Genomic DNA, 12,842 nt, shown 5'->3' on the forward strand with positions numbered 1-12,842 from the left:
AGGCAAAGACATCAAGATAAAAAAAGAGCTCTAGTTCTGAAAGTTACCTCAACCACAAATTCCAGACTGGGGAAAAAAATAAAAAGAAACTGAAGATGTAATATTTAATAATATTTTATTACAACATTCAGTATTTTAGCCCCTACATATTTAGCAGTGAAACATAAGACAGAAGTATAATATTACAGTAAAGTAGAAAGATAATGTAATACATTACAGCATAACAGTGAAAAGTAGAAAACTCTTCAGTTTAATAATTTATATTTACAAAGCATCTCTCCAGTGCGCTAGAAAGATGTGCTTTTAATATCGTACCAATGGAAAATCTAAAAGAAAAAGAAAATGAAGAGAAAATGAAAGAGGAGAAACAAGAGATTAGGAGAGTAAAACAGAAGAGAGCAAATGAGGGCCTAGAAACAGCAAACTGGTTGCTCTCAGTGAGACAAGGTATGAAGAGGAAAAAAATCAGGCTGTCAGTGGACTTCAGGAACAGGCAAGAAACTTTTTTCGCTTTTTCAAATCTGTGTTTGACAGTGTTTTAAGTATCTGCTGGTTTACTACTGAAAAATCTATGCTCTTTGCTTTGACTTGCTTTTAAGTATCAATCTATTCAAAACACCGGGGTCACCTTTCCAACTCTCATACCAGTATGGCTACAACTTCCTTTCCCCTCTCCAAAGATTTCTACACCAGCCCATTTGTCCACATCATTACCATAAGCCAAACTCCTGCTCAGTTCCTTCAACACAGCACTGCTGCTCCCAGCGACAGCCTCTGTGTCCTTCATTTTCAGGGCTCTGTCATTTCCAAAAGACTTAAGTCCACTAACACAGGACAGCTATAGCTGTTTCCTTCAAAGCCTGACTAAAAAAGCTCCACACTTTCAACAGGAGTTGCACCACAGTCACAGTTGAATACAAACCTGTTTTCTGAAAGGGAGGAAAAAAACCCACAGGAAGTTCACAGCTTTTTTAAAGTTACTGACAACCAAGTTCTTCCTTACTGTTGTTTGCATCTGATTTAATCACTACATCATAAATGCTTTGAGAAAAAGACTTGAATTACTCATTAGTAGATGAAGTATAAATTATTGAAGTATAAATAATTAAGCAGCAGGAGTTGCAATCCATCAACCTTTGAATGCTGCCTGGTGTACTCTTCTTCCCTTCTATCTATACCAAGTTAAGATTTAAATTCTCAGCAGTTTCTAAAACCTGGCAGTGGTATCTAGTGTGAGAAGTGCTGTTCTAAAGATAAAGCACACGCATACAGCACTCCCATTAATAGTCTCTGCACAGGAGTCATGTCACAGCTGAGGGACATTCACAGTGAGCAGAGAGGTTTCTACAAGTGGTACTGTGAAGCACAAGGGCCAAGGCAGCAGGGCTGGTATAACTGGGAGGGCCTGGGGACAGAAGCCATGGTTTCTGTGTAGGAAAGGACACTTTATTCCAAATTTATCAGCTGCCTATAAAGAAAAAGATTGCCTTACCTTACAAATCTTTCCTACATATCAAATTACAAGAGAAACCCTATCCTAGACCAACAGTTCTGCACACACTGAACAGAGCCAAGCCAAGTGCAGAACAACAGGTATTTTGTTATTGTTCACTTTATTTACAGTTCTCTACATAACTTCAGTCTCCAACACATCAAAAGGGCACCTTCAGAGCAAAACATTCCTATGAAAATGCAACCCCACACACCAAATTTCTTTACCTGAATCATAAAGCCATTTTCTTCATCCAGTTCACAAATGCACCTAACAATTTCATTGAGAGCATCATCTTCATCCTGAGACTCTTCAAAGTTAGTTGAATCAAAATCCTGATTGTATTCATCACCACTAAGTAACAAACTCTCTGTGGAAGAATCATCCAAGAACTCCACATCTGAAAGGTCTAATAAACATAAATACATGTGAAATCCTCTGTGGAGAGGCACAATAATTCACAGAAGTACAGGGGGTTTTGAAGTTAAAAATCTTAACCCGCATGTAGCAAAAAAAAATCCCTGTCAAACACAATGCTGGTATATCAGATTTCATGATGAATTCTACAAAATGCCTTTAAGGTGCTCTCCTCAGAAGCAGAGTAGCAACAATTAACCAAAGCAAGTATAATGTAGAAGAGCTTGAGGAGTATTTTGATTTAAATAAATGAAGGTTAAATCAGTCACCATATTTACAGCTACAATCCAAACATAAACTGAATTATTATTCTTTTAATTCTCTTCCTTAAAGCATTAAACCTATAAACTGAAATTTGCTGTTCAGCCAACCTACTTTCTCCACTAAGGTCAACAGACAAAATAGCTCTTGGATACTGGTAGGTTGTGTTCTTGTCCGAGAACATGCTGCGCAAAGTCAGGGAGCTGCCCGAGGACCGGGTTAAGGGAGAGGAGCACCTGTCCAAGAATTCAACAGAACTGTCTTCATAATCTGAATAATCTGAAAAATTAAAAGAAAAGTTGCTCTTACAAAAGTAAAGTTTATGACAAATGTAAAAAAAAATAATAATATTGTGTATAGATTATACTGCAACATTATGTTTACATTAAGTAAAAGGATATTAACACTGAGGTATCAGGATGATGAAAATGAAAATACGAAATGGCAAAACCTCTTTGTAACATTTTATTAAAAGAATTCCAGTAAGGAACACAATCAAGTTTGATAGTTAAAACAAGCATCACCAGTTGAACCCCCCGCAATCTCTGAATATCTCTGAATGTACAGAGGAATAATTTTTCCTGGAACATTATAGTGTCTCCTTTTCCCACAATTCATGCTGTACCACCCGCTAGCCTTAGAGATGCTGCTGGTAGCAATCCCTTTTGCCTTAGGTCTGCTTGCAGCACTACTAACATTGCTCCCTAGAGGCAACCACAGATCCTGTCAGGGTGAGTGACACAGGGAGCCCAAAGAAAACCCTCTTGGGATGCTCCCAGGCCCATACCAGGAGCCACTGGTCATCAGTGGGCCAACACATCCTGGGAAAAGCTCAGGAGCATCCCAGGAGAGTATACACAAGCCCAGAGGAGGAGGATGAGCAGGTAAACAACAAGCACACCCTGTTCAGGGCTTTCCCAGCAGCACCATCACCTCCATTATCCATGTGTGAAACCCATCATATGATACCCTGATGACTCTTTGGATCACCTTCTGGTGTCTAAGGGTGGTTGGAGTTCAGGGGCACACTATGGGACACAGGGGAAAATAATTTTGGGATTGCAAAAGACTCATTATGGAATGTTTAGGAAAGAAAACAAAGGTGGGCAAAAATAAATGGACCAAAGTGAATTGGAGAAAATAGAGGAATAACAGGATAAAGAGGGTCAGTTGTGCATAAACAGTTTGGTGATCAAGACACTCATCTGGCCATGCCCTGAGTCTGATCTGTTCTGGGAGAGGTCAAGAGCCTCCCTCCTTGGAGATATGGAAAAGTTGTCTGCACATAGTCCTGGGCAACTGTATCTTGGGATTGATGAGATTGCTCAGGGCTCCATCCAGCCCATCCTTGAACATTTCCAGGGATGAGACATCCACAACCTCTCCAGGTAACCTGTTCCAGAGCCTCACCACTCTCACAATAAAGCATTTCTTCCTAATATCTAATCTAAATCGATGCTCTTTCAGTTTAAAACTGTTACCTTTTGCCCTATCATTTCACTCCTCCATAAAGAATCCCCCCCACCATTCCTTTCTGTAGGTCTCCTTTAAGTACTAGGCCACTATAAGGTGTTCCCAGAGCCTTTTCATTTCTAGGCTAAACAGCCTCTCAGTCTTTCCTTATAGGGAAGGTAATCCAGCACTCTGATCATCTTCGTGGCCTCCTCTGGACCCACTTGAGCAAGTCCATGTCCTCAACTGGTAAATACGAGTCCCTATCCATTTACTTCTCTTAAAACTTACTACTTTGAATATAAGTGAGTAATCAGATTTGTACACTTTCATCCTTCTGTAGGAAGCATTCCTGCTCCCACCTGTAACAGCTTTCCTACAATGGGCTCCACAACATCCTTCTCCCCCAAATAACCTTCCATGAAGTCACTGTTCCTCTTTACTTTTTCCTGTCAAAAGCACACTGTCTCCATCATTTCCCAAGTATATTCACTGCAAAGGAATCAACTCAATGAGTAGCTGAGCTGATCATTTCAACAGCATTGCTATCAACATCACCGTAACAGAGCAGTATAAATAACAGGTATTACCCACCCTCTGCTGTGTGTGGGTTTATGCAATCAGCATTTCATACATACACCCAGAGAACAAAGACCAGTTTGTGCAAAACTTATTTGGGGCATGCAATGTGCCCATTCCCTGTTCCTCCCCAAGATGCCTCAATCTGACTCCAAAAGAAAGGAGCATCTCTCACACCCTTACATGTCTGTCCATGCCTGGAGTACAGTGCAGTAGTCCTGGAGAAATAGTCCTGTTTCTTTTGACAGATGGGCTTTTTCAGGGTCAGACACTTGAGTCAGAATCTGTCAAAGCATTTTTCTTTTTTTCCCAGTTAAAAAAAAAAAAAAAAAAGGCCAGACAGAATACCTCTGGATTGCTAAAACCAGATTTTCACAAGATGAATTTGTTAAGAATAAGAACGTTCAAGTTTTACTCATTCCTTTCTGCATCTGGATTTAACATTTCTATTTGTTGGGGCCCTGGGTATATTTTCTTCTCATATTTACAAACACCGGACAGTTAGAACCTGTCCTTGGTACTTCTGCCAAGTTTTTAAGTTTCAAGACAAGACGGTAGAAAGACCAAAACTATAAAAAGATGAAAAAAAAAACCCAAACAAACAACCCACAGCAAACCACCTTACGGTATCAACAAGACAAAACCAAAGAACAATACTGGGCACATACCTAGCATTTATAAATATCTTCTTGCAAATACTTAGAGGTCTTCTCAGTGTAAGTGAAAAATCCCAATAATTTTTAGGTAAAATAGGTAAATAAAGTTTATAGCTTAAAACTGTATTACTCCAACCTAAATACGGTGAAGTACACAAAACCTACAATATTGCAATTCACACTCAAGCACTGCATGATTTGGATGCATTTTCATGTTATAGCATAAATTTTGGACAGAGAAACACATAATCCACACAACACAATCCCCATTTGTCAAGGCAACAGACAAGGCTGTTACAACAGAGACGCCAACCTCAGCTGTTAAGGATTAACTGTTAAGGAGGGGTTGCATTGTCTACAGTAAACCACTGAAATTTAGCAACAGACTAGATAGTAGAATAATTTAAATGTCCAAGCAAAATAGGTAGGACATGTATAGAGAGTTTCAAATGAAGAATTAAAAGAGATGAAAAAAGCAAGTGTATCTTTTGGAGGAAGAAAAAAGATCTATGAAATATCTGTGCCTATCTAAACCCACACACAAACAAAAAAAGAGGTCACAGACCTAAGTGTCCTTTTCATATTTAAAGGCCAAAAGTTATTCCTTGAAATTTCTAAAATTTGACATTCGCATTGTTTAGAAACAAGTTTTACAATCTAAAGCCTGAAATATACTGAGTGGTTTCACTTATTTTAAAAAAATATAAACTGAACTTACCATGCTGCTTAGATTTCTTCTTTTTTTTCTTCTTCTTTTTCTGTTTTGGTTTATGATCTTTTTCCTTTTTCTCTTTTTTCTCCTTTTCTTTTTCTTTCTTTTTACCTGAAACCAAAATTAAACCATTTACAACAGCAGTAGTATTCAGCTTAACCTAAAAAGACACATTGAAAATCAAGTGTTCTAGCTGTCTAGTCAGATCAAAGTGATGCAGTTAATTTACTCGCTATCTTGGGCACATCTCTCATTAGTTGCTGGTAGAATGGTTCAAAGGAATCTCATTGAACAAATAATATTTTACCTTTTTTAGTATTTCCAAATGAGGTATCATAGCAGAAAAAGATACAGCAAAGCATACAAAATGTGTAATACCATTTACATGGTTTATAACACCTTTTTTACTTAAAGTTTATAACAAAAAGATTTGGACAAGAGAAAAAGCTTTCAGAAGCACAGAATTCCCAATTATAAGGATAACATTGCCCTAAAAACACATATTAGGCCTATATGAAGACATCTGAAGGAAATGTCAGTATCACAGATCTGCTGATGCTGTCAGCACTTTGCACTGCCGTATCCTCACAGAAAACTGATTCTGCCTTGAATTTGGCACATTTTTTATGCTGCATTTCGCTTGCAACCACTGTTGGTGTACACGAGGACAAGTATTTTGACTCTGACAAATTCCACTTACTCTGTTAATTCTCCCCAGACAAAATACACCCTACATCATTCCCACTCCACAACCATTTTTCAAATAATCAGCAATGAGACAATAATGACATTACCTTGCTACCAAAACCAAGCCCTAAAGTCAGTATTTAACGATTATTTCCCGCACACAAATTGGAATCTTATTATCTTCTTGGAGAATACAGAAAAAAACTTTTACCTCTAGGAAAACCAAGGAAGAATCACTTAGGGATTCTTGCCTGTCTCTAATATTTTATTTTATTTTAAACACAGGAAAAAGCCAAATTCCTTTTATATTTTATTTCATAAATTGACAAATGTTTTGCTAGTAACACTTCTTTGCTCCTCCCACCTGAAACCTGTCAGTACAATGAAATAACCAGTATCATTCATTCCGCTAAAAAAAACCCAACCAAATGAAAATTCAGAGGCCTCTCATAAGTACTTTCGGATCCTTTAAAATCCTTACTATGGGTACTTTCATTTTATCTTTTAAAATTATTCTTCTATTACAAACCTGTCATATATGTAAAAACTGTTTTTAAGACCTAAAAGAACAAAAATGGTGTAGCTGGGCCCTGGAAATACTTTACATTTGCCCTTCAGAGACATCAAGTGTTAAGAGAATTTCTCCTTTTTTTCCTAAAAATAATATTGCTCTCTACATACCATATGCTGAAGAACTTTTCTCTTCCAGTTTTCCTTTTCTTTCCACTTTCGCTGCACCTGCAAATGCAAGAATATCTGACGTAAGGCCAACGTCTGGCTAATGACCTACTTTCTTGTAAAAGCCATTAGACCGTAAAACATCCTAATGGCACACAATATTAAGATACAAACAAGAAAATAATTTTTAATATCTGTTTACAATCATTTTTATTGTCTAAAGCACCGGAAACAAAAAGTATTGTAGTTTACCAACTTCTGAATGCTTGTCCTTCTCAATCACATTCTTTAATATTTTCTCCTTGAGACTCTCAAAACATTTCTCCTTTATGGGCACAGAGCACTGTGTCTCTGTCCCTTCAGAGCTCACTGATGTGGGAGACCTCTTTTTTTTTTACTCTTCCCTTTAGGTAACTTTAGACTATTGGTTAAAGGCATTTCCAGATGCCAGGCATGCACATGGGACGAGGGTGCTGAAAACAAGGAGACAGATTTACTGGGCATTCCCTAGGGATTGCAGCCAGCTCACTGGCTGGATCAGATCACTGAAATGTCAATATTGGTGACAGCATCATCACACTGGACAGATAATTACTGCATATGAATGCCTAGGTCGTAGTCTTACATACAAGACAATACATGCCACAGAAAGTTTCTGGTTTGGGCTTTGAAACCACTTGTACTCGTTAAAGTGTACTTTTCTTGCAATTTTTAAGCCTTCTTGTTTCCTTTTTATTTTGCTGTAATGGAAAGCCACAACAAGCGTAATAATTAAAGGTGCTGACACTGTCAGCATAAGTTAATGCTCCATGTTAACAGAGAAATTAAACTCCAGCACAACATTTTTAGTGCTATGTATAACACACTTCTGCTTCCTGAATTTTTCATTGATTTTAATAATATTTAAATAATTCACTGTCTTCCATGTATGTATTTAATCAACATTTGGATAACATGCACAATACTGTGAGGATTTGTCAGAACTCAACAACATATACGGACAATTGTTATCTTGCACTATTTAGAAAAGTTTATTCTGTGAAATATTTAATTTTTTTTTACATATCTGTTTGATACAAGCTAGGAAGCAATATGGCAAAACAAAATTGAAATTATAATTTTCACTGTTAGTATTTATAATAATTTCTAAATAATCAAACCAGAATAAATTTTATTTATAAAAAGCATCACTGAGATAATTCAAAACTCTCTATTACAGTGTCCATCAATATTCTGAGAGCTTCAAGTTTCATTTAAACATAATTAGGAAAGCCTAATCTTCAGCATGCCACTGAGAATGTTTCAGGACCATGCTAAGGACATACTGTGCAAAAACGCAACTCTTCAAAATCATAAGAGGTTGAGGTTTTTCCATGCAAGAGATAAACACTGAGAGGCACCAGTTACCTTTGGTGTCTCTCAGCAGAGGAACCAAACAAAAGTAACAGCATGCAAAAAGTCATGAAAAATACCTGCTATTGGTCAAGATATTCAATAAGACAAAATATGGAGCTGATCTGAAATGGGTTCTTTGAGCTTCCCCCTTGAGCTGCTTTTATTTACCTTTTTTTTTTTTTATTTTCAGTAATAGAACAATAAACAGATTTAAATAAACAGTGTTAAGATAATTTAGTAAATTCAACACTCAAAAAGCATTCTGGAGAAAAGGCAAGCACACCTCAGGGCTGACTCTGTAAGGCAACCTGACAGGCTTGGACAGACCAACCCAATTCTAGCAGGATGCAACACACAGGCTACATAAAACTGACTCTAACCTCCCAGTCAGCCTTCCTGGGAAAACCAAGTGCCACCGAGTGAGAAAGCCACAGGGGTAGCAAAAGCAACAGGAAGTGGTACATCACCTACCACACCACACAGCACTTTTAAATGCCAGTTGTTCCCAGCTGCGAGACATCATTACACCGAGCCAGCCAGCCAGCAGCTGCTGCTCAGTTCTGTGTGCTGCCTCCTACCACTTCACCTGAGCTGCATGCCCCTGCCACTACCTCAAATCAACCATCCCACCTAACACTACAACCCTTTTAAGGCTGATCTGCTATTCAGGCTCTTGCCTTTGTCTGTATTTCAAGTGTGTTTAGCTTGCTGGGATACTTATTATTGACACAAAACACTATCCAAATTATTCCTTTCTTGGGTTTCCTAATTACCATTTGTCTCTGTAACAGGACTGAAATGCTTTGCCATCTGTAGAGCAGTAAATATATTTTAGCACGTTAGTAAAAGAAAAAAGTGACACTTCCCCACATCATCATGCTATCAACGTCTTGTCTCATTTCTTTAACGAGCACAAAAGGATCACCCAAATGCACATAATTCAGTTAGGTCACTGCCATTTGCTGAAGAGATGTGAGAACACTCCATCCAAACAATCTCAAGAGGAATTCAGTCTCAACATCAGACGACTTAGTATTTAAATTTCATTATTGAAAAGAAATCCTGACCTGATATTCAAACGTGCTCTCAGTACTGACAGCCACAACACAACAAGCTTCAGTATCTGAATAACGTGCAACACAACCACATCTGAGGAGGTCATCAACTAGTAACAAAGCAACTATTTGAGAGACCATTTATATTGGGCAAAAATGTGCTCCAGTCACACAAATACCCATTTTGATGGTAGAGCTCTCCAGGCTGCCTTTCTATAGTAACCTGAAAATGGGAATTGCTATTACACCTGCATACATTGCAACGTTATGCTTGGTTTTTACTTTTATTCATCAGTTATCATTCTAGATTATGAATCCTGAATTCTCAAATCCTAAATAAAGTGTTAAGGCTTGCAAACTCCACTTTTCAACTGTGCAATCACTATGCCTTACAAGTAACCGCAAAATTAGACAGACAGTCAGAGTCAGAAGGGCAAATAACAAATACAGCAAGAAAAATAATAGTTCCTTTATGGAAATACTACCTCTTTTCTGAACTGTTACTTTTAATTGCAGTTTTATTCCTGCTCAGGAGTCTAGCCAGACACCTCCCACACAGTGAACGTGGGAGGTCTCCAGTTAACACTCAGTAAAGAGAAAGACGACTTGATAAACTACTGATTTTGTCACTGTTCCAAGATCAATTTTATCACTAGAAGACTGATTTCAGATTAAAAAGAAATGCAAACCACGGCACTTGCAGTCCAGTTAATGACACGTTTCCAGTGCTACCTCTCCTGGTCTGGCACAGGTAGACCTCATTTGAGCACAGGCACAGGACAAGATGTTGAGCCACATGTGCAGCAGCCCAGGTGGGCTTGCAGTGGTACTGCTTATTGCAATTCAGCAAATTCAAAGAAGTTGCACCAATATGAAGCAACTTATTTTGTTGATTGATATTCTATTCCATGGGTTTCAATGTTTCAAAATAATATCAGAAATATCATCAACTGCATCAATATTCAAATTAAATCATATTGCGATAGAAACACTAATTATGCCGGCCATGTTTAATTTAGTATTCTGAATTCTCAGTGCATAGGATCAATTTTATATCTGAGCACATTTTAGTTACATATCACAGATTAATACCAGATCCTACACAAAACAGTCTCTGCAGGAAGGATAAGCCCATAAAATAGATCTTGCCAACACAAACTGGGAACTTCAGGGCAGAGATCACGAATGGCAGACATTCAAATCAGGGACTAAATCTGACTGTTAATAGATGTTTTACTCCAAACAGCCCCAAAGTGACAAGAGCTACATTGTCATACATTCATTCCTCTTAAAAGCGGCGTAAACCAGGAACACTGGCAAGAGTTTTTAAAAAGCCATTGATCTCATTTTCTGAAAATTTTGTCCATCAGTTCTTTCTTGTTCCTGCTGCAGTAAACTGTTACCAATGAAATTATGTAAAAGTATGCAATGTTCTTTTTCTTTTAGTCTAAGTGCAAATTTCTCCCATGTAGTTAACCTTATGTTACCCTAGTAGCAACAGCATCTATAGACTAGTTATAACAGGAGATAACACCTAATGATAAGATTGTTATATTAGTATTATAAATATTATATTGTTAGATTACTGAGTGTAACAATATTTTCCTTTCACCTAAATTTCAAAACCCAGATTGCTTGCTGAAATAATGTTTGCTCAATAAATAACAGCTAAACTAACACAAATGGTACAGAGTTATAGAAACCAAGAAAAACAATCACAAATCTAAAGAAAAACACGATTACAGAAGGACCTCAACTTTAGATACTCAGAACTGCAAAACTACAGTGTTTTGCAGGTAATCTGACTGACTGTGGATTTGAAGGCCAGATATGTGCATTTTAAACAATCTGGCAAATGGAAACAAGGATTCTTAGTTATGTGTGTACAATATCAGGAGGCCCTCAAAACAGCTGAGGCAAAGCAGCACCTCTGTTCAGTAATGATGGGTACAGGATGTACCAAAGTGCACAGAACTTCCATGGAGCTTGTGGACTGAAGGAATTACAACAGAATATTTGTGTGGCCTTTACAAAACAATCAGTTGTTAATTTTGAGCAGTGATATTGAAATCTATGTGTTAAAACTATGAGCTGCCATTTATGTATCTGCACTTCGGTGCACCTAGTCCTTCTCCTCTGAAAAACACTAAGTAACTTTCGAATAAAGCAACTAAAACACATCATTTTAACAACATGCCATTATTTTTTCAACTGACTCAACTGACAGGCTCCATCAGAAGTCAGAACTTGCAACACCACAAATAACATCTCTGTCCCTAAACCAGTCCAGCTCTGTTACAGAAGGCTCAGAGATCAGAACAGGCTGTTCTAGGCTAAATACCTCCATCATCTCTAAAACTACCTACACTTACATACTTCAAAGATTACAAAGACAGCAGGTCTAATTTAAGTGCACTTAGCAAAACCCAGTGGTGGTAAAATCTAGAACACCAGATCTGTCCAAACTGTGCCAGTAAAATCCAAACAGCAGAAATATCATGAACAGACGTAATTTGAAACAGTTCTTTCATGAAGATCAAGAAAACCCAATTACAGAACAGTTTGGATTTAACACCAGAGTTCTCAATTTGTAGTGTACAGAGGCACAGTGGATACACTGAACAATGCAATATATTAAACGGCACTTAGACAGATGTTCCTGTATAGTGTAAATTAACTTTTCTCGATAATTTCAAGCTTTGACATGAATGAGAAAGAAAAGCTTTGGGCACCTCTCCTTTATTTTTGCTTGCTATTATTTAAACAAGTTAATTAAAAAAGTACTGGTAAATAGAGTGGATTCTATTAGTTCTCCTGAAGCACGGAAGAACTTGGTGTAATTATGTGTTGTTAAATAACGTGACTTGAGAATCTGTGCTATTTCAAGGGCAAAGCAATGTCTTCTAAAAGCAGAACACAAAACCAACAGTGTAAATTAACTCCAGAGGTTTCAAACCTGAACATAAAAGCTACATTTTTTTTTTCTTCTAAGAAGAATATGAGAAGGATGAACAAGTTACCCCAGAGTCAGAAGCTGAGATGAACCCAAAAGCCACATAAATTTCAGTTAGAGTCACAGAGATTCAACTGAGAGAGGTAGTTAGCTATAAAACCTGCTAGGAATTAAAGATATCAAACTGCTTATATTAGTCTATCAGGCCACAAAGCTTACACTCAAGACGATGCTGGGATGCAAACTACTGAAAACTTCTAACATTTGGACAAAAAGTCATCATTAAAGCTCAAGACAGAGTTCTATTGATTGCATGGAGGAAAATACATGAAAATTAGGAATAAAACTGGTTTGTCTGGAAGGTAAAAACCCAGAAGACAAAAAGGTAGCTGCAAAATAATTTCCTTTAGAGCTTATAACTCTTAATATTATATAGATACAATAAAAGCCTCATTAAGCTTTAAATACAGTATAAACTCTATTCTCCATCATAGGTTGCAAGTGC

General features: G+C 37.4%; 1 protein-coding gene across 8 annotated transcripts in view; it reads right to left on the reverse strand.

The window, feature by feature from the left end:
- The window catches only part of PHF20L1 (PHD finger protein 20 like 1), a 53,879-nt gene that overhangs the window by 13,694 nt on the left and 27,343 nt on the right, over positions 1–12,842 (reverse strand). For all 8 annotated transcript variants that reach the window (XM_050306590.1, XM_050306617.1, XM_050306580.1 and 5 more), the window contains 4 exons: positions 6,938–6,994; positions 5,576–5,680; positions 2,285–2,449; positions 1,720–1,901 (listed from right to left, as the gene is read on the reverse strand). In XM_050306590.1, the coding sequence (XP_050162547.1) occupies positions 1,720–1,901; positions 2,285–2,449; positions 5,576–5,680; positions 6,938–6,994 (509 nt within the window). The remainder of the gene's footprint in view (positions 1–1,719; positions 1,902–2,284; positions 2,450–5,575; positions 5,681–6,937; positions 6,995–12,842) is intronic.

The sequence above is a fragment of the Myiozetetes cayanensis genome, unplaced genomic scaffold, assembly GCF_022539395.1.
Source record: "Myiozetetes cayanensis isolate MyiCay16 unplaced genomic scaffold, myiCay2020 scf1, whole genome shotgun sequence".
NCBI lineage: Eukaryota > Metazoa > Chordata > Aves > Passeriformes > Tyrannidae > Myiozetetes > Myiozetetes cayanensis.